The sequence below is a fragment of the Schistocerca cancellata genome, chromosome 9, assembly GCF_023864275.1.
Source record: "Schistocerca cancellata isolate TAMUIC-IGC-003103 chromosome 9, iqSchCanc2.1, whole genome shotgun sequence".
NCBI classification, from domain to species: Eukaryota; Metazoa; Arthropoda; class Insecta; order Orthoptera; family Acrididae; genus Schistocerca; species Schistocerca cancellata.
This window is the reverse complement of record NC_064634.1, coordinates 166,825,950-166,848,531: the sequence shown is the minus strand read 5'-3', so window position 1 is coordinate 166,848,531 and position 22,582 is coordinate 166,825,950. Positions and strand designations below refer to the sequence as shown.

General features: G+C 46.5%; 1 protein-coding gene across 2 annotated transcripts in view; it reads right to left on the bottom strand.

Moving 5' to 3' along the window:
* Positions 1–22,582, bottom strand: part of LOC126100237 (netrin receptor UNC5B) — a 345,034-nt gene that overhangs the window by 179,352 nt on the left and 143,100 nt on the right. For both annotated transcript variants that reach the window (XM_049910817.1, XM_049910818.1), the window contains exons 3-4: positions 20,385–20,826; positions 14,381–14,565 (exon numbers count right to left, since the gene is read on the bottom strand). In XM_049910817.1, coding sequence (XP_049766774.1) covers positions 14,381–14,565; positions 20,385–20,826 — 627 coding nt within the window. The remainder of the gene's footprint in view (positions 1–14,380; positions 14,566–20,384; positions 20,827–22,582) is intronic.

The following is a 22,582-nucleotide window of genomic DNA, read 5'->3' as shown; positions in this document are numbered from 1 at the left end:
GAGGAGTTGGACAAAAATGTGGGAATACCAAACACCAAAAACACAACATTTTACCACGATTAAGACGGTGTACGAAATCCGTTGGCATTCAAAACGCAGCCGTTTCGGACTGGATAAATACAGGTGCTGTATGGTTATAAAGGAAATCTTTTTTTTAAAGTATTATTCCTGCAAAATAGTGACAAGTTTAGGTAATGGTGATGGATGGCGACCACGCTCTCTTCTGTGCATAGTAGACTACAACGGCTCAATAGTAATGAGATCTGGCGACTGTGATGGACAGAGGAGATGCGACATTTCATCCTCGTGTCCACAAAACGAGTCCTGGACGAAGCGAGCTGTTCTGAAAAGGGGCTCTATCGTCCTGGAAAGCAACGTGGGGGAAAGAAAACATAACCAGCCAAAACGGTGACATAGTTCTTGGCAGCAATACGATCGTGCACAGTAACTATGGGACCCACAGAATGCCACGATATTGCTGCCCAGATCAGCATAGAACCTCCGCCGTGTTTCACTCTTGGAACGTAAACTCGGCCAACATATCTGTACCCAAACCCGTATCTCTCATCCAAGCTCAGTGCGACTCGATGTGCAGTCGGCGTAGAGTCGTTGTCGGTGCTCGAGACGGCAGTTCGATCCCTGTATATTCCCAAATCACCTACAAATTTAATCATGCATTCCGTCTACTATAATGTAAGTGCGCAGTAAATAAGTTTTCGTTATTTGTTATCCTCCTGGTGCGGCAGTTTGATGGCCAGCAGTGTGTTTTCCGACGGCACGAGAGAATACGATTCGGCTACTGCGGCCGTGTGGTTTGAACAAACTGCAACAGTTCAAGGACGCACTTCTCTTCACGGTGGAAAAACTATCGCATACAAATGCTACTCGAAGAATAGCAGCTTAGCGTTTTGTGGTCTCGTTTCTTTTGTGTCGAAGCAGTAGGTGGCGGAAATATGTTTATCGTCAATGAAATTCGTTCGTTGCCACTATGCAAATAAATGTTATCTTGAAAGTTCGTTTCCGTCTCATGAGCGACCGGTTGATAAAATTCTCGGAACAGAGAGGTCAGTAAGCGGACGGTGAGCTCGGACAGATAGGAAGAATGTGTTGGCAGTCAACCCTCTGTTTGTAGGGGCGTTCCTTCAGAGATAACGGCGCAGCCCCTGGAGGCGCCTGGATAGCGCCAGCGGAGGGTCTGCAAGGGCGCTTCCAAGCGACCGCCGACCAGACGTCTACAGAGGCAAATTCGGTGAGTGGCCACAGATGGTGCCGGCTACAGGACAACATCTGGGAACTTCTTGGTTAAACACAGATAATGTAGGACTTCCACGGATTATGTCTCAGTAATGGCACGCTCCGTTTCCTGACCTCCCACTTTATATATACAGGGTGTTACAAAAAGGTACGGCCAAACTTTCAGGAAACATTCCTCACACACAAAGAAAGAAAATATGTTATGTGGTTCAAATGGCTCTGAGCACTATGGGACTTAACATCTATGGTCATCAGTCCCCTAGAACTTAGAACTACTTAAACCTAACTAACCTAAGGACATCACACAACACCCAGTCATCACGGGGAAGAAAAAATCCCTGACCCTGCCGGGAATCGAACCCGGGAACGCGGGCGCGGGAAGCGAGAACGCTACCGCACGACCACGAGTATGTTATGTGGACATGTCCGGAAACGCTTACTTTCCATGTTAGAGCTCATTTTAATACTTATCTTCAAATCACATTAATCATGGAATGGAAACACACAGCAACAGAACATACCAGCGTGACTTCAAACACTTTGTTACAGGAAATGTTCAAAATGTCCTCCGTTAGCGGGGATACATACATCCACCCTCCGTCGCATGGAATCCCTGATGCGCTGATGCAGCCCTGGAGAATGGCGTATTGTATCACAGCCGCAATACGAGCACGAAGAGTCTGTACATTTGGTACCGGGGTTGCGTAGACAAGAGTTTTCAAATGCCCCTATAAATGAAAGTCAAGAGGGTTGAGGTCAGGAGAGCGTGGAGGCCATGGAATTGGTCCGCCTCTATCAATCCATCGGTCACCGAATCTGTTGTTGAGAAGCGTACGAACACTTCGACTGAAATGTGCAGGAGCTCCATTGTGCATGAACCACATGTTGTGTCGTACTTGTAAAGACACATGTTCTAGCAGCACAGGTAGAGTATCCCGTATGAAATCATGATAACGTGCTCCATTGAGCGTAGGTGTACATACTGACGAAACTAAAATGAGCTCTAACATGGAAATTAAGTGTTTCCGGACACATGTCCACATAACATCTTTTCTTTATTTGTGTCTGAGGAATGTTTCCTGAAAGTTTGGCCGTACCTTTTTTGTAACACCCTGTATATAACTCACGGGACAGATTTAACGACGCGTTATTTTGAGGATATACAATGAGTGAAAACAGAAAAATCTCGAGGAAACAATTACTGCCAAACTTTCAGAATGAATTTTTACTCTGCAGTGGAGTGTAGGCTGACCTGAAACTTCCTGGCAGATTAAAACTGTGTGCCATACGAGGACTCGAAACTACAACCTTTTTCTTTCCCATAAGGTATGGGGGAAAACTTCAGCGAAGTTTGGAAGCTAGAATATGAGGTGAAAGAATAGCCGCGAGTCGTGCTTCAGTAACTCAGTCGGTAGGTCCCAGGTTCGAGTCCTCGTCCGGCACACAATTTTTATCTGCCAGGATATTTCACTGCCTAACTTGTGATGGAAACTAAATATTACTGCAACCAGTCACAGTTTATTAATCTTCCCAGTACGCGTACGTATTGTGTGTTCGACGGTTGGGCAACATACTATCAGACAGTGTCTCAGATTATCCAAAAGTCTGGCACGCAATACACGTTCGTTTCACTGATTGGCATAAATCAACTTGATGATGGAGGTGTAATCCTTCGAAATGCGCCGTGGAAATAAAAATTCATTGTGACTTGTAGCAATAAACCTGTAGCTTCAATTAATATTCGTAACAGTCATCGAAAATCCTAACCTAAAATGTCCACATTTAAGTGTTAAACAAGTGATGAATTAAGAAACTGGCCGGTGAAGGAGGGAAGTAAAAGTACAGCAGTGAAGGACAAGGGACGTTTACAACTTTTAAATGGAATAAACTAGTACATGCAGTCGCAACTCAGGTTGTAGATGGTTCAAAGAAGGTTGGTTGGTTGGTTGGTTGGTTTGGGGAAGGAGACCAGACAGCGTGGTCATCGGTCTCATCGGATTAGGGAAGGATGGGGAAGGAAGTCGGCCGTGCCCTTTCAGAGGAACCATCCCGGCATTGGCCTGGAGTGATTTAGGGAAATCACGGAAAACCTAAATCAGGATGGCCGGACGCGGGATTGAACCGTCGTCCTCCCGAATGCGAGTCCAGTGTCTAACCACTGCGCCACCTCGCTCGGTTCAAAGGAGGTCAAAAGTAATGAGCAACGTTATGAAGGGGAATAATAGCTGAACTGTAACACTGAACTGGCGTGGTACGAAAACTAGATATCCTCTGCTGAACAGAATACAAAGTTTCAACCTATCGTGCAAGAAACAGATCTGAAAACTACTGCAAACGAAACGAAATCTACTGGTATCATAGGCTGCCCAGAAATTAAGGAGCAAGTTTTGCGTCTGTGCTTGGGAGCGAAATCTTGTGTGCATCTGACACGAGTATAACGCAAAATCTGGAAAAAATGAAATGTGCTGCGACAGAAAATTGCTCGTGCGGTGAGCGAGATGGTGTCCAATCCATGCTGCGCTGCGTTAATGAGTGGTGACCAATAGCCCTGTTAGTCTGAATACTGATTTTGTTTGTTTTCTACTCCACTAAACAGAATTCTGCTGTGGTTTCAGAATTCTGTCGGACTCAGCTGTTGCGGGGATGAATCACAACGAGTAAGAAATTTTAATCGCGTACATTTGATCCTTTCTCGCTGAACGACAGAACGTGACGTTCTTGACTCCTATTGCTCCTTCGGGCATTGATCTTGGCGGCTCCTTTGATCTTAATCGAGAAGAGTAGGGAAGATACCGACAAGTGGTTTCCTCCTCAAACGTTCATTTCTTATCCGTTCATAACATTGTAAACAAACTCGTAATACTGTACTCGTCCCAGATATCAACAGGACACAGACATACACGTAATATGTCTTATACATTTATATTTCGTTATTAGTCTGCAATTCACAGTTCATTGCCTGGTAGATGTTTCACCGAACCACCTTCAAGCTGTTTCTCTACCGTTCGACTTTCGAAAAGAGTGCAGCAGGAACGAGCACTTAAATATCTCAATGCGAGCTCTGACTTCGCTTATTTTATTATGATTATCATTTCCCCTTATGTAGGTGGGTGCCAACAAAAAATTTTCGCATTAGTAGGTGAATCTTGATGATCGAAATTTTATGAGAAAGTCCTGCTGCAACGGAAAACGCCTGTGTTTCAATGATTGCTACCCCAGTTCGAGGGCACTGTCTCCACTATTTCGTGGTAATACAAAGCAGACTGCCATTCTTTGAACTTTTTCGATTTCCTACGTCAATCCTAATTTATGCGGATCCCAAACTGTGCACCAACACTCCAGAACAGGAAGTACAAACGCAGTGTAGGAAGTCTGTTTATAGCAGACCTGTTCCATTTTCTACGTGTTCTGCCAATAAATTGCATCCTTTGGTTCGCTTTACCCGCAACTTTTTCTAAGTCATAGTTTTAATTTAAGTTATTCGTAAGTATTTAGTAGAATTTACAGCCTTTAGATTTGTGGATGACTTCACACTTTCCATTATTTAGTGTCAATTGCCAGTTTTCTCACCGTACAGATGTGTTGTCTAAGGAACTTTTCGATTGGTTTCGATCATCTGATGACTTTACAAGACGGTAAATGACAGCGTCATCTGCAAACAATCTAAGAGGGCTGCTCAGATTGAGACCTAAATCTTCTATATAGATCAGGAACAACAGAGGGCCAGTAACGTATCCTTGCGGAACTCCAGATATTACTTCTACTTTAGTCGATGGCTTTCTTTCAATTACTGCGAACTGTGACCTTTCCCACAGGCGATCACGAATTCAGTCGTACAACAAAGACGATGCTCCATAGGCACGCAATTTGATCAGAAATCGCCTGTAAGGAACGGTGTCGAAAGCCTTCTGGAAGTCTACTAACAGAGAATTAATTTGGGATCCCCTGTTGATAGCACTCATTACTTCCCGAGAGTAAAGCGCTAGTTGTTCAAAAAATGGTTCAAATGGCTCTGAGCTCTATGGGACTCAACATCTGAGGTCATTAGTCCCCTAGAACTTAGAACTACTTAAACCTTACTAACCTAAGGAAATCACACACATCCACGCCCGAGGCAGGATTTGAACCTGCGACCGTAGCATTCCCCCGGTTCAGGACTGAAGCGCCTAGAACCGCTCGGCCACCGCGGCCGGCAAAGTGTTAGTTGTGTTTCACAAAAACGACATTTTGTGAATACGTGTTGGCTGTTCCTCAAAAATGGTTCAAATGGCTCTGAGCACTATGGGACTTAACATCTATGGTCATCAGTCCCCTAGAACTTAGAACTACTTAAACCTAACTAACCTAAGGACAGCACACAACACCCAGCCATCACGAGGCAGAGAAAATCCCTGACCCCGCCGGGAATCGAACCCGGGAACCCGGGTGTGGGAAGCGAGAACGCTACCGCACGACCACGAGATGCGGGCGGCTGTTCCACAATAAAACATTTTATTCAAGGTAATTCATAATGTTCGGACACAGTATATGCTCCAAAATCCTGATGCAAATCGATGTTAATGATAAGGGTCTGTAATTCAGCGCCGGCCGCTGTGGCCGAGTGATTCTAGGCGCTTCAGTCCGGAACCACGTGGCTGCTACGGTCGCAGGTTCGAATCCTGCCTCTGGCATGGAAGTGTGTGATGTCCTTAGGTTAGTTAGGTTTAAGTAGTTGTAAGTTCTAGGGGACTAATGACCACAGATGTTAAGTCCCATAGTGCTGAGAGCCATTTGAACCATTTGAGTTGTAAGTCTAGGGGACTGATGACCTCAGATGTTAAATCCCATAGTGCTTAGAACCATTTGTTTGTAATTCAGCGGATTACTCCTATTTCCTTTTCTGGGTACTGGGCTGACGTGTACAACTTTCCATTCTTTAGGCTCTGATCTTTCGACTAGCGAGCGTTTGTACATGATTGCTAAATATGTCTCTATTGTATCAGCGTACTCTGAAAGAGCCTAACTGGTATACAGTCTGGACCGAAGGCCTAGTTTTTATTAAGTGATTTAAGCTGACTCGCTACACCGAGGATATCTACGTTTAAAATTATTCACGTTGGCATTTGTATTTGGATGACAATGGCGAAATACTTATACAAGCACTGTCTCACGACAGCAAAGTAATACCTCTAAACTGACTGTAGTACCGGATTACGAGTGTTTTTGCAGGAAAACTTACGGAACAAAGCTGTCTAATTCGCAAATCTAGGGTTTCAACTCATTCCCCTGCTAGAAGATGGAATGATTTGATAGCAGAGGCATTCGTCACTGAAATGGACAACAACATCCATGATTTCCTAGCGTATCCTGCTATAGCCAACGTCTCGATCCCACAAGAGACAGCGCCACGTACTCGCCTCGCAGCACGCCGCATTCGCCATGTCACGTCACATGGTGTAATGTCGCGGTCTCCGAGGAGGACTGAAGCTGCCCACGCGGCGACAACAGCTCAGTCCCGTCTTTCATCCCTGCATTTTTACCAGATAAGCGCTCGCTACCGTTCTGTTGACGACCTGCGCTGCTAACTCGGACTGTGATTGCTGCTTATCTCTGGCTGGATACGAACTGGGACTTCACTAGAACTTCAGTGTGTCCTTCCTTTGTGTAACTGCAGCCACCCGGGATCTATACAGGAGAGTTTTAGTTGGACAGAAGTGCCAAATATCCCTCCGTAGGAGGGGACTTAACGTTTTGAACTTTGTGCCGTGCGTGGCTTGTGTTCCCGCCATCATGTCTTTTACACCCTGTTTTTAACGTACTTCCACCTCATTACGTTAATTTAAATTTCTACTGTCACTGAGTTGCTGCTTTGCCTGCCCGTGAGCGGTGTTAGCAGCACGCATCGATATATCCCTTCTCGTAGTATCTTTGAGTACTAAAAAATGGTCAAATGGCTCTGAGCACTATGGGACTTCTGAGGTCATCAGTCGCCTAGAACTTAGACCTACTTAAACCTAACTAATCTAAGGACATCACACACATCCATGCCCGAGGCAGGACTCGAACCTGCGACCGTAGCGGTCGCGCGGTGCCAGACTGTAGCGCCTAGAACCGCTCGGCCATCCCGGCCGGCTTGTATCTGGGCTCACCACCTGTCTCACCTAAGTGAACTAGGGCAGACCGACCTCCAAATGGTTCAAAACTGGTTCAAATGGCTCTGAGCACTATGGGACTTAACTGCTGTGGTCATCAGTCCCCTAGAACTTAGAACTACTTAAACCTACCTAACCTAAGGACATCACACACATCCATGCCCTAGGCAGGGTTCGAACCTGCGACCGTAGCGGTCACGCGGTTCCAGACTGAAGCGACTAGAACCGCTCGGCCAGGCCGACCTCCCTGAAGGCTTCTGAGTGCCGTTGTCTTTATTGTTTTTCTCACCGGTGTCTCATTATCTGTTTTCACCTACTTAAAATTTAAGGTTTATGGTTATTTTGCAAAATTAATTATGGGCTTTCGGTCTTGTAACATTATTCTTAAAACTATCTTTAAAGCTTAAACATTGCGGCCTTCTGCCTGTAATAGATTATGGTAATATATTTTAAAATTTTGAAACGTGGCCTTCAGCCATTTGTATTGCACCTTGTATATGTTTGTTCTATCTACTTTGCTTTGAGGCTTCCCACCTAGCTGTGATAGATTTTTTGTTGTTTTATTGATATTTTAACTGGATTTTTATCTTGTTGATTTCTTGTTTGGAGGCCTTCAGCCGTGAAAGAGTTGCATTTGGTAAAGGTTAGGCTATGTGCCGCTTTGGTTGTAAATGTGTTATTAAATTACAATTAGAAGGTGAAACTGACCGCCACCTTATTTGGCCCTTTCCACAGTCCTAGTCACCTGTTCTGCCCAGAGGGTTTTCGGGCGTCTCAAGTTTGTTATGCAAAATCGTGCAATACAAAAGAAACTGCAATTAGTAAAATACAGTTTTGAAGGTGCCTCTACATTTTTACTGGGCACTTAGCTTCCACATGGTATCAAGAAAATAATTTTTAAATACACTGAAGCAGAGCCAAAGTTGCCCTCTTTTTAACAACGGTGAGACACGCAATTTAAACATTTGTGCACTTGAAAGGAGGAAAAAAGTTGCAACCAATCAGGGAAGTGCAAATCAAACTTCCGATAACAATTAGTGGCTCGTATTTTCGGTTAGTCGTTGTATCGGTCGGCGCTGACCATATTTTAAAACATTGCTGTATGCTGTCGCAGCGACATTGTTATTTGAGCGTCAGCTGTTTGCGTTTCTCGTCAAACGCAAATAGGCTTCGCAAAACAGAGGTATCCCAACAGTTCATTTCCATATGATACCAGGCAAACACGGCGAATATATAGACTCTCTGAAACGAACGGGAAGTAGCGCGCGTTTGCCGCCGGTTGTGGACCGAGACGTGTTTATCTGCGGGTAGGCGGCGCCTACTTTTTACAGCCCGTTTGTTTAATGTTGTTGTTATTCTTCTACGAATCAGTATTAGTTCATTACTTACAAATAGAACAGTAGAAAAGGCGCGATACCTTTTAGGACGTATGTGTAATTGGCGAGACACACTTTGCTTTTGCGACTATGGAAATATTTAATTGATTTATCAAGAAGAATAATAACGCCCTGTAGAGCGGGGAAAGAATGCTTTTTTTTTATAACAGAATTATTTATATATTCGTGCACAGATGTTTGAAACTGTTAGTCTATCTTCAGTTTTATTCTTTAGTTTACGCTACATCTTCGCACATATTTTCCACTTTGAATGTACCACACACCTGACAAGCCACCAAGAACAAAGACAACGCTAACGGTAGCGACGACTTCTTCGAGCGAACTATCTTTCCGTTAAATTGCATTCGTAATATTATGTTGTCTCACACGAAATCTTGCAAACTATACAGGCTGAAGAAGAATACGCGCACTTGGACTTCGCAGCATAATTCCTCACATTCTAGAATACTAAAATGTCTCTCACAAAACTTCGTCCAGCGCAATATCTCCGGCAGTAAATAGCCTTTAAATATCAGCAATCTGGCAACACTGTAATCACACGTACGGTAACTACCTCTGCCAGCACAGAAGGCTAGTGTTGTCCAAGTAGTGCAGTAGATAGCGTTTTGGGTTAGCATGTAGGAGGTTGAGTATTCAATTCTGAGTTGAGGCGTATTTGTTTTTATTTGCCAATTTCATTCTGCCATATAATGCTGTAGAATACGTTTTTCTTAGGTCACACGTATCTGACACTTACATGGTACATCGCTAGCGAAATCCAATGGATCTGAACGTGGCAGAATAATGGTACTAATCGATGGACCATTGGGGGAGGGTACACAGAAAACAGGTTTGTAATCTAGTAGATGCAGTGATGCGAAACAATTCGCGTCCACGACGTGCAAAAGGTTTCTTTAAAAGCTGACCAATGAAAACGATTGTACTTTCATTTCGGTGTTCGTTGTACGTAAGTGCAATTGCTTTGTACAAGAACGACTGTAAGCGTTGTAAGACGCCAGGTAACGTACCACGCAGACTCCGTTTAGCAAATAAAAACAAATTCGCCTCGATCCAGAATGAAGCTCTCGACCTCTCACATACTAACACAAAACACTATGCACTGCACCAATCGCATAATTCTACACCAATATGCTGACAGAGCTAGTTGCCGTACACGTGATTACAGTTTTGCCAGACTGCCACTCTTTGACGTCCATTTACTGCCGGAAATATGCGCAGGACGAAATTTTGTGACAGTCATTTTTGTACTGTTAGTATGTGAGGGTTCGCGTTGCGAAGTCAGGATGCACGAATTTTTCTTCACCCTGTACGTGCAGGTAAACAGGTAGATTGTTCTTGTAAGGTTACTGAAAGACGTTCGACACTGGACCATATCGTCGGCTACTAAACAAGAGGCGACCATAACCAGAATCTTCGTAGATGTGCGACTGGCTCCAGGAATATTTGTATTTGCATGATTGGATTGAAGAGTTTCTAACAAGCAGAAAACAGCAAGTCATTCGCAACGCAGAGACCATATATCAAAAAAAAAGTTTTGCATCACCCCGATTCCCAGAACTCCTGAACACAGACGTTGACTGTGCATCTTGTATCACAGACAGAGTCCCTTTGACTGTTCAGAGATGTCACTAAACCCGTCCAAAGATGTAAACAACCATGCATGAGCAGCGCCTATTACACGGAGGGGGTCCGACAGTCGATCGCTTCTAGTCATTCCACCAGGAAGGAGGTACATGGCTCGTGTTGTCTGTAGTTCAACCATGCCTAGACGATAATTACCGCTGTTCGAACGGGTCGGCATTGTTACTTTGTGCCAGGAAGGGCTCTCAACAAGGGAAGTGTCCAGGCGTCTCGGAGTGACCAAAGCAATGTTGTGCGGACATGGAGGAGATACACAGAGACAGGAACTGTCGATGACGTGCCTCGCTCAGGCCTCCCAAGGGCTCCTACTGCAGTGGATGACCGTTACCAAGCATTTCTGACATCTACTAAAGAAATTATCAACCACACGATGTAATTCTCTCTGAGATATTGAATTACTTGATTCACGGATATATCCTTGAGCTTCTCTGTCGTGTGAGGATTTGTTGTGTGCACTTTGTCCTTCAGTGCACCCCACAAATAAAAATCGCACGAAGTTAGATCAGGTCTTCTAGCGGGCCAGATGTTACCTATCACTCTTTCATCGAACACATCGTGAACTGAAGTTAAAAATCTCCTGGGTTATTAGGCCGTCTTGTTCCCTATGAAATGATAGTCGTTTCGACCACTCTGCTGGGATCTTCCTCAGGATCTACTGGTGTCCACTGCAGCTAGAACATTGTCAGAGACGAGTGTCGCGTCCTCTTATAAAGGGGGAGTTTCCACGCGTTCGTGCCGGAGACGTCATAGTATCGGTTAAAATTCATATGGCTACCATTGGTGGGCCATAGTCATAGGCTAATATTCCCGAGAAGCGGCTGAAATTTCTAAGAATGCATCTAACTTCAATAGAGAGGACGGCTATAGGCTTGCGGCATCGTGGCTCCCGGCCATCAAGGAAGTAAATACGCGGCCGCGGTGTGTGAGCAGCATAAACAACGCGCTGCAAGTCACCTCGGTGGACAATAATATTTTGGGTAAACACTCCCCGTCTCTTGCTCTGTCCATTTCGAATCTACCCAGTGATGTCGACCAACCAATAACCCTTCTCCAGCGTAAGTGTGGAATAGTGTTTTTCTACCCAATGACGATGGGCCGCCAATGGTATCCACAGGAGATTAGCTAACAACGCCCCTTCTTCTACATCAGAGCGGGAATATTAGCCTATGGCTATGGCCCATCAGTAGCAGCCATATTAATTTTAACCAATACTATGACTTTTCCAGCGTGAACGCGTGAAAACTCCCCCTTTATAAGAGGACGCGACACTCGTCTCTGACAGTGTTCTAGCAGTAGTGGACACCATAAGATCCTGAGGAAGATCCCAGCAGATGGGTTGAAACGTCGATCATTTTAGAAGAAACATGACGCGGCCTAATAACCCAGAAGATTTTAACTTCAGTGACAACGGCCGCGAAAGCCTGCAGACTTACATCAGAATTGCGTACAAAGAAACATTGGCCGTATGACTCTTGCCGAATCCTGTTGAAAACATGTGAAGCTTCTTTCTCTTTCACTCAGCTCATCAAAAAACGGACACAAAACGTTTTGCACATATCTTTCACTTGTAACTGAGTCATTAAAAAAAATAGGCCTATTATTCTGTCACCACTAACTGCGCACCACACCCCTATTTTCTGATTATGTAGGGTTCCTCACGGAGCAAAACAGGTCTACCAGCGCTCAAAGGTCGAGAGTTTTGGGAGTTAACATACCCAATGTAAATGGAACCAAGCCTCGTCAGAAAACATATTGAGGAAAGGATCCAATTCACAGTCATGCAACTTGTTTTAAAACAAAACATAACTCTATGCGCAGGATCACCACGTCGGAGTTCTTTTACTGCTGATAATTTATAGGGCCTTAGCCCAAGCAGCTTAGCACCTCTTTGTACAGAGGTGCACGATATTTGTGTTTGCTGCTAAAGATGTCTAAGAGACATTTTAGAGAAATTTTCCAGACTACGTCTACATCTACATGGATACTCTGCAAATCACATTTAAGTGCCTGGCAGAGGGTTCAACGAACCATATTCACAATTCTCTATTACTCCAATCTCGTATAGCGCGCGGAAAGAATAAACACCTATATCCTTCCGTAGGAGCTCTGATTTCCCTTATTTTATCGTGGCGATCGTTCCTCCCTATGTAGGTCAATGTCAACAAAATATTTTCGCATTCGGAGGAGAAAGTTGGTGATTGTAATTTCATGAGAAGATACCGTCGCAACGAAAAATGCCTTTCTTTTAATGATGTCCAGCCTAAATACTGTATCATTTCTGTGACACTCTCTCCCATATTTCGCGATAATACAAAACGTGCTGCCTTTCTTTGAACTTTTCGATGTTCTCCGTCAGTCCTATTTGGCAAGGATCTCATACCGCGCAGCAGTATTCTAAAAGAGGACGGACAAGCGTAGTGTAGGCAGTCTCCTTAGTAGGTCTGTTACATTTTATAAGTGTCCTGCCAGTAAAACGCGGTCTTTGGTTAGCCTTCCCCAGAACATTTTCTATGTGTTCCTTCCAATTTAAGTTCTTCGTAATTGAAATACCTAGGTGTTTAGTTGAATTTACGGCTTTTAGATTAGACTGATTTATGGTGTAACCGAAGTTTAACGAGTTCCTTTTAGTACTCATGTGGATGACCTAACACTTTTCGTTATTTAGGGTCAACTGCCACTTTTCGCAACATTCAGATATCTTTTGTAAACCGTTTTGCAGTTTGTTTTGATCTTCCGACGACTTTATTAGTCGATAAACGACAACGTCATCTGTAAAAAACCGAAGACGGCCGCTCAGATAGTCTCCAAAATCGTTTATATAGATAAGGAACAGGAAAGGGCCTGTAAAACTGCCTTGGGGAACGCCAGAAATCACTTCTGCTGTATGCAATGTCATGGAGATGAGCTTCTGTGAGCGCTGTACGTCGTCGTTTACGCTTCTTGTCTTGAACACTTCCCGTTTGTGAACAGCATCACGACTCGGAACTCCAACACCTGGAAACATCTGTTCAAACAATCCCCGAAAAGTACGAGCGGACTCTGTACGCACATACGAATCGTAAATAAAAAACACTCGTTGTGGAATTGAATAACTCGATCGTGCCATTGTTGCGTTCGCAACGACTTGTGATGCCTGTGTTACTCCTCGAATGACACAGGCCGCCGAGGCGCGTATGTCTGCACGCTCTACTATATATATATATATATATATATATATATATATATATATATATATATATATATATATATATATATAAACAAACATGATGTAACTTACCAAACGAAAGATAGACACACAAACACACACACAAAATTCAAGCTTTCGCAACCAACGGTTGCTTCATCAGGAAAGAGGGAAGGAGAGGGAAAGACGAAAGGATGTGGGTTTTAAGGGAGAGGGCAAGGAGTCATTCCAATCCCAGGCCTCAACCTCCGCTAATTTCAAGTTGCCGCCGCTTATACCTCACCTGTCATTCAACAACATCTTTGCCTCTGTACTTCCGCCTCGACTGACATCTCTGCGCAAATTCTTTGCCTTTACATATGTATGCTTGTGTCTGTATATGTGCGGATGGATATGTGTGTGTGCGCGAGTGTATACCTGTCCTTTTTTCCCCCTAAGGTAAGTCTTTCTGCCCCCGGGATTGGAATGACTCCTTACCGTCTCCCTTAAAACAGACATCCTTTTGTCTTTCCCTCTCCTTCCCTCTTTCCTGATGAAGCAACCGTTGGTTGCGAAAGCTTGAATTTTGTGTGTGTGTTTGTGTTTGTCTGTGTGTCTATCAACATACCAACGCTTTCGTTTGGTAAGTTACATCATCTTTGTTTTTAGATATATTTTTCCCAGGTGGAATGTTTCCCTCTATATATATATGCGTCCCAAACTTGCAGTGTGGCCCAGTTAAGCTAAAAGACTGGACACCCCCGATGAAGGTGTAAGGATGGAGCGCTACTCACAGGCGACGTCGACAGCAGCGGGCTGAGACTTGGCCTGCCCGCGGGAGCTCCAGGCGACGCACTCGCACTTGAGCTTGTCGCGGCCGAAGAACTCCTCCACGTCCTCCCGCGACACGTCCAGCGACGCCTCCACCACGCGCACCCCGGACTGCGGGTCCACGTGCTCCGACTGCCGCGTCGGGTTCCTGCGGACAGCACACACTTGCTCGTCACTTTGACAGACTCGTACTGTCAGGCCACAAGCTTTGTTTAAATTGGTACACTGTTCAAGAATAACGTGTAATGCACTATCTGGAAAAAATTGTCTGGACAGCCCTACGTAATGCGGAACTTACCACTAGATGTCACGAAAGGCGAACCAGTAGTATAAAAGGAAGAGGGTAGTATGGTGTTGTCAGTACTACCACGCCAGGTGGAACAGGCGATGCGGGCGCTGGAGATGCGGGAGTACCTTGGAGCGGTGCTCCTCGGCGTCTCCGAGGCGTTCGACTGCGTGTGGCACGAGGGCCTCGTGTACAAGCTCCTTGTGCACGGCGTCCCGACCTCACACGCCATTCTGCTGCGGTCCTACCTCGCGGGCCGCACCTTCCACGTCCGGGCTGCCGGAGGCACCTCCACCGACCGGCCGATTCGTGCGGGGGTACCGCAAGGGTCGGTTCTCGGCCCCCTGTTGCACTCCTTGTACACCGCTGACGCTCCGCGGGTGGCGCGCGTGGAGTTGGCTCTTTATGCCGACGACACTGCGCTGTTCACCCGCAGCATGAACGTGGTTGCGATGTGCCGCCGACTCCAACTAGCGTGCGACGTTCTGGGGGCGTGGTCCACCAAGTGGCGACTCAAGTTAAACGCCGCCAAGAGCCAGGCGGCCGTCTTCACTCGGAGACGACTGCCTCCTGCCCTGCCGCCTGTCACGATCTTGGGCGGCCCCATCCCGTGGTCACCGTCCGGCAAATACCTCAGTGTGGCGCTGGACAGGCATCTCACCTGGCTGCCGCACATCCGAGACATCTGGGGGCGAGCGATTGGGCGTCTCCGGGCGCTCTACCCACTACTGAACCCCGAATCCACCCTCCCACCTCCGCGCGACCTGACTGTGTACTTGGCCCTTGTCCGGTCAGTGCTCGAGTACGCCGCCATAGTGTGGGGGGAATGCAGCCCCGTCGCACGTCGCGATGCTCCAGCGCGTCCAGCAGAATCGGGCGCTCCGACTCGCTCTACACAAGCCGCCTCGTTACTCGACGAGGCTCCTTCACGAGGAAGCAGGCGTCCCACTGCTGTGGAATCGCTTCAGGCAGTCCACCAGGGTGTTCTATGCCTCCGCCGAACACTCTGGCAGTCGTCTTATTCGTGGACTGGGACAACAAGTCCACCGCAGGCCGACCACGCGCTGGCCTAATCTGCTGCGGGAGTAGTTTCTTCCGCAGCCCCGATAACGATTTCGACGAAGCGTCCGCTCCCACGCGCCAGCTCACAGGCCAATCCCACCCGTGAGGCCAGAAATCGTTATAGAGGTCCACAAAGGAACAGCATCTTCGCTGCTTAGCCTGTTTCATTCCTGGTTGATGTCACCAGAGATTTGCAGTGCAGTGCAGTGGAGTGCAGGTGTCGTCAGTAGGGCGAATGGGTCAGGAGAGCTCATTGACTTCGTACATGAACCAGCGTTGGATGTCACCTGAGTAACTAATCCATCAGAGACACTTCAACCTTTGTAGAGGTGCCTAGCTTGACTTATGATGATGTGACTGAATTGGAATTGCGAAGGAAGAACCACACATAAAGACCAGGCAGGTCTCATCTACTGGTGGACAAGGATCGTCGAGCACTTGAAAGGGTTGTTGTAAAAAATAGCATGAAATCAGCGGAATAAGTCACTCTTGATTTCCAAAATGCTATCAGCAGTCCAGCTTACACAATGACTGTGGCTAGAGAATGTTGTAGAATGGTCGAGCAGCTCCAAACTCCACACATTTCTGTAATCAGTTCTAAGCGACATTTGAGGAGGTGCAACGAACGACGCCTCTAATTAGTGGATGACTGGAAAGGAGTGATTTGGAGTGATGAATCACCTATATCCTGTGATAATCCGATGAAAGTATTTGGGTTTACAAATGCCTGGCGGATGTTACCTGCTATCATGTAAAGTGGCAACAGTGAAACACGGAGGAGGTGGTGGTCCGGTTTGGTTTTGTTTTTCGTGCTTAATGTGTGGTCCCCTTATTGCACTCAAGGAAACGCTAGTTTCGGAATATTACGAACAAATTTTACGACATTGTGTACTGCTGGGCAGTGCGTCCTGTCATTCTGAGACAATGGTCTGTGGATAATAACAATTCTGAAATGGTCTGGGTTGCCCAGAGTCCCGACCTGGAGCAACATATCACCTTTGGGATGGGTCAGACTGTCGGTTCGCTACAGATTCCAGCGTCCAACATCACTGTCTTCCCAGGTGTCGCTCTTGAGGAAAAATGGGCTGCCATTCTTCCAAAAACTTTGACACCTCATTAAAATGTCCACAACAGCGTTCCAATCGTCTTGAAGGGGGAAGGCTGGGCACAACATACATTGATGTCCATTAATAGGTGATCGAATACTTTTTACCAGATACGGCAAAAATTTTGTTATTATGAAGTCTTTCAGGAAGAGCCAATATGGAGTGCATATTTGAACGGAAGTGTAGAGTGGACGATAAGCATTTGAAGACAGAAGAGAACAAAGCTACTGAAACGTGGTGCTACACAACAATACAGAATGTTACAGGGGGTGATCTAATAAGCAATGCTGTACCGAATTGGCGAAAAAATAAATGTGTGGTACAAATCGACATAAAGAAGGTATCGGGTGTTAGGATATATCATGAGGCGTTGTGGACTAGACAATTTGCTAAATGTGCGACCAAAAATTGTGGGGAACAAGGCTTGAGTACACGTTGCAGATTGAAATGGATGTAGGTTGCCGTAGTTATGTAGAGATGAATAGGCAAGCTCGTGTCAGACTAGCATGGAGAGCAGTAGTCTTCGGACTAAAGACCACAAAAATAACATTTCAGTCTCTCCCCAACGCATTTAATCAGCTAAGACAATGACTCTCTCTTTTTCGAGCTTTTTGGTTTATTAATGTAACAACCACTGCATATGTTCGACGTCAGCTTGTAACAACCACTCATAGACGGCTGGTCGCAGCACTAGCAATGCAGGTATATAAAGCGTGTCGGGGGGACGCGGAAAACAGCGTAGTCGTCCTCGTAATGAGGAAACGGAGCGATTTATAAGGGTATGATCATTGGCTTTCGGACCAAGGTTGAAAGCATTTTGCAAACGAAAAAGTTTGTAAACTATTCGCGTGCCGCCGTGGTTAAAGTATACCGTTCCTGGCAAAATTATGCTGTCCAAAACCGGCGCCGAGGCAACTGTGCTGCATCACGGGCCCTATTTGACAGCGGTGTACTACGGCTGCGGAATTGTCTACAGCTATATAGAGGAGTAACTGTTGAGCAACTAACTGCCCGATTAATCAACGGGCTACCAACAGTGTCTCTTCTGCGAACATTCAGCGAATGTGATTGCGTTTCAGCCTTCACAGCATACGCCTGGGTCATGCACCCATTTTCGTTACTGTTCGTCGGCGACGAAGTCTGGCATTTGCACACCAGTACCACAACTGGGCGTCCACTGAGTGGTGACAGGTGGCCAGTAACATGCGTCACGTTTTATGATCAATTGGACATGGTCGTTGGCGTGTGTAGCTCTGCAGCAATCATCGGAGGGATCCATGTCGGGAGCGTTAACGTCTGGGGTGCGTTTCTGTGGCACCCCCCGGGTGATCGCACCATTCTGGAAGGCGCAATGGATCGAGAAAAGCATGTATCCATCCTTGGGGACCAAGTCCTCTATATTTAGGGGAGGACCTGGTCCCCAAGGATGGATACATGCTTTTCTTGATCCATTCCAGAATGGCGCCATCACCCAGGGGATGCTCTAAGAGCAGGGCAATGCAAGATGCCACACAGGTTGCACTGTATCTGAGTGGTTCGAAGGGCACTAGGATGATTTTACCATACTCCCCTGAGCACCAGACTCCCTGGGTTTAAGCCCAGCCTGGATATAATCATAGTTCCATAAGCAGCCACAAACGTTTATTCATGAAGGCACTGACTGTCTTGTCTCGCACCAGGATAAATATGTTAACAGTTACTGTCTGTCTCGTCTTAATTTGGTCTGTGTATGTGTCAACACATACACTGAACACACCTCCTTCCCCCGCACACATTTATCAGTTTTCTCCCCTTCTGACCATATCTTCCTTCCTCCTTCCTGTGACCATATTCTCCTCCACGTTTCTATCTCCACCTCCCCTCTTCCATTCCCACCTATCCCTCTTTCCACTGCACCTTCCACCGACCTAATGCACCTCCCACTCCTCTCATCTCTCTGTCCATTTCCTCTTCCTCCTTCCATCCCTTCCTCTGTCCATCTCAACCCTCACTAGCCATACACATTGGCACATGCAGTACAGTTCAATAAACACCCACGCCTGTCATGCAGGGCGGACACCACATCAGGGGCTTGAATATCATTTACTTGACAGACATGGTGCCATGCAGAGGAGGTCGATAAAGCAGACCAATAGTACTCCAACACAGCACACTTATCATCCAAGACAGCCTACATGCCTGGGCCCTGCAAAACATGCAGGCCAATACAGTTCCTGCACAACATGCCTGTCGTGCAGGGCCTATACGCTATAATCTGTAAAAACATGTTTGCCCGTATCTCGGCTCCATTTGCAGCTAGCCTCGTTCGGCCTGATGTTTCTGCACCAAATTTGGTTGAAATCTATCCAAGGCTGGGCCTTTTTTTCACATGATATCTTGCAAACCATGGATGAAGGGTATCAGACGGATGCCATATTCCTTGACTTCGTAAAGCGTTTGACTCGGTGCCCCACTGCAGACTCCTAACTAAGGTACGAGCATATGGGATTGGTTCCCACGTATGCCAGTGGCTCGAAGACTTCTTAAGTAATAGAACCCAGTACGTTGTCCTCGATGGTGAGTGTTCATCGGACGTGAGGGTATCATCTGGAGTGCCCCAGGGAAGTGTGGTACGTCCGCAGTTGTTTTCTATCTATATAAATGATCTTTTGGATAGGGTGGATAGCAATGTGCGGCTGTTTGGTGATGATGCTGTGGTGTACGGGAAGGTGTCGTCGTTGAGTGACTGTAGGGGGGTACAAGATGACTTGGACAGGATTTGTGATTGGTGTATAGAATGGCAGCTGATATAGATAAATGTAAATTAATGCAGATGAATAGGAAAAAGAATCCCGTAATGTTTGAATACTCCATTAGCAGTATAGCACTTGACACAGTCACGTCGATTAAATATCTGGGCGTAACATTGCAGAGCAATATGAACTGGGAGAAGCATGTAATGGCAGTTGTGGGGAAGGCGGATAGTCGTCTTCGGTTCATTGGTAGAATTTTGGGAAGATGTGGTTCATCTGTAAAGGAGATCGCTTATAAAACACTAATACGACATATTCTTGAGTACTGCTCGAGCGTTTGGGATCCCTATCAGGTCGGATTGAGGGAGGACATAGAAGCAATTCAGAGGCGGGCTGCTAGATTTGTTACTGGTAGGTTTGATCATCACGCGAGTGTTACGGAAATGCTTCAGGAACACGGGTGGGAGTCTGTAGAGGAACGGAGGCGTTCTTTTCGTGAATCGCTACTGAGGAAATTTAGAGAAACAGTATTTGAGGCCGACCGAACTACAATTTTACTGCCGCCAACTTATATTTCGCAGAAAGACCCAAAGATAAGAGAGATTAGGGCTCGTACAGAGACATATAGGCATTTTTCCCTCTTTCTGTTTGGGAGTGAACAGGGAGAGAAGATGCTAGTTGTGGTACGAGGTACCCTCCGCCACGCTCCGTATGGTGGATTGCGGAGTATGTATGTAGATGTAGATGTAGATGTAAGAGACTTGTAAGGACGTGGGCCTACCTCCGTGCGCCGTCGGTGCAGCGGAAATGCAGGGTGAGCGCGTTGGCAGCCTTGCAGCTGAGCGTGGCGGCGCGCTGCTTGACGACGAAGGCGGGGGCGGGCTCGGACAGGAAGTAGGGAGTGCCTGCGTCGGCGCCGTCACCGCCGCCCCCGGGGGCGGAGCCGCCGCCCGCCAGCCCGACACCCGGCGCCGGCAGCAGCAGCAGCCCGCCGCCGTCGCGCTCGTCGTCTTCCAGGCCGTCGTCCAGGTCATCGTCGTCATCATCGTCGTCGTCCTCGTCGATGTGGTGCTCGTCTGGCCCGGAGGCGGAGGAGGCCCCCGCCGCGCCGGCCGCCGCCGCTGCCGCCAGCACCCCGGCCGTGGCCGCCGCCTCCACGGCTGGGGGACTCGCCGCTACGGCACCGCCCACCGCCGCCGCCGCAGCTGCCGCGCCCTCCGGTTCTGCGGACACACGTAACACGGCTCCGTAAGATTCCTTCGAAGCCCTCGGATTAGAATGTAAGACAAGAATGTAGCCTTCCGACCCTACTGTTCACAATCTGCGGGGTGCTAATGGGGGACAAACTGCAAGGAACCGGCTCTTGGATAGGATAAGGAGCAGAAGACGCGAATGAATTCGAAAGTAAAGTTCTATGTACTGACTTGGCAGAAAATCTTAAGAAATTTTGGTCTTATGTCAACACGGTAGGTGGATCATAACAAAATGTCCAGACACTCTGTGACCGAAATGGTACTGAAACAGAGGATGATAGACTAAATTCCGAAATGCTAAATGTGTTTTTCCAAAGCTGTTTCAAAGAGGAAGACTGCACTGTAGTTCCTTCTCTATATTGTCGCACAGATGACAAAATGGTAGATATCGAAACAGACGACAGAGGGATAGAGAAACAATTAAAATCGCTCAAAAGAGGAAAGGCCGCTGGACCTGATGGGATACCAGTTCGATTTTACACAGAGTATGCGAAGGAACTTCCCCCCTTCTTGCAGCGGTGTAACGTAGGTCTCTAGAAGAGCGTAGCGTTCCAAAGGATTGGGAAAGGGCACAAGTCATCCCCGTTTTCAAGAAGGGACGTCGAACGGATGTGCAGAACTACAGACCTATATCTCTAACGTCGATCAGTTGTACAATTTTGGAACACGTATTATGTTCGAGTATAATGACTTTTCTGGAGACTAGAAATCTACTCTGTAGGAATCAACATGGGTTTCGAAAACGACGATCGTGTGAAACCCAGCTCGCGCTATTCCTCCACGAGACTCAGAGAGCCATAGACACGGGTTCCCAGGTAGATGCAGTGTTTCTTGACTTCCGCAAGGCGTTCGATACAGTTCCTCACAGTCGTTTAATGAACAAAGTAAGAACATAAGGACTATCAGAACAGCTGTGTCATTGGATTGAAGAGTTCCTAGATAACAGAACGCAGCATGTCATTCTCAATGGAGAGAAGTCTTCCGAACTAAGAGTGATTTCAGGTGTGCCGCAGGGGAGTGTCATAGGACCGTTGATATTCACAACATACATAAATGACCTTTTGGATAACATCGGAAGTTCTCTGAGGCTTTTTCGGAGACGCTGTAGTATATCGAGAGGTTGTAACAATGGAAAATTATACTGAAATGCAGGAGGATCTGCAGCGAATTGACGCATGGTGCAGGGAATGGCAATTGAATCTCAAGGTAGACAAGTGTAATGTGCTGCGAATACTTAGAAAGAAGGATCATTTATCATTTAACTTAAGTATAGCAAGTCAGCAACTGGAAGCAGTTAATTCCATAAATTATCTGGGAGTAGGCATTAGGAGTGATTTAAAATGGAATGACCATATCAAATTAATCGTCGGTAAAGCAGTTGCCAGGCTGAGATTCATTGGAAGAATCCTAAGGAAATGCAATCCGAAAAGAAAGGAAGTAGGTTACAGTACGCTTGTTCGCCCACTGTTTGAATATTGCTCACCAGTGTGGGATCCGTACAAGACGGGGTTGATAGAAGAGATAGAGAAGATCCAACGGAGAGCAGCGCGCTTCGTTACAGGATCCTTTAGCAATCGCGAAAGCGTTACGAACATTATAGGTAAACTCCAGTGGAAGACTCTGCAGGAGAGACGCTGAATAGCTCGGTACGGGCTTCTGTTGAAGTGTCGAGAACATACCTTCAGCGAAGAGTCAGTATATTGCTCCCTCCTACGTATATCTCACG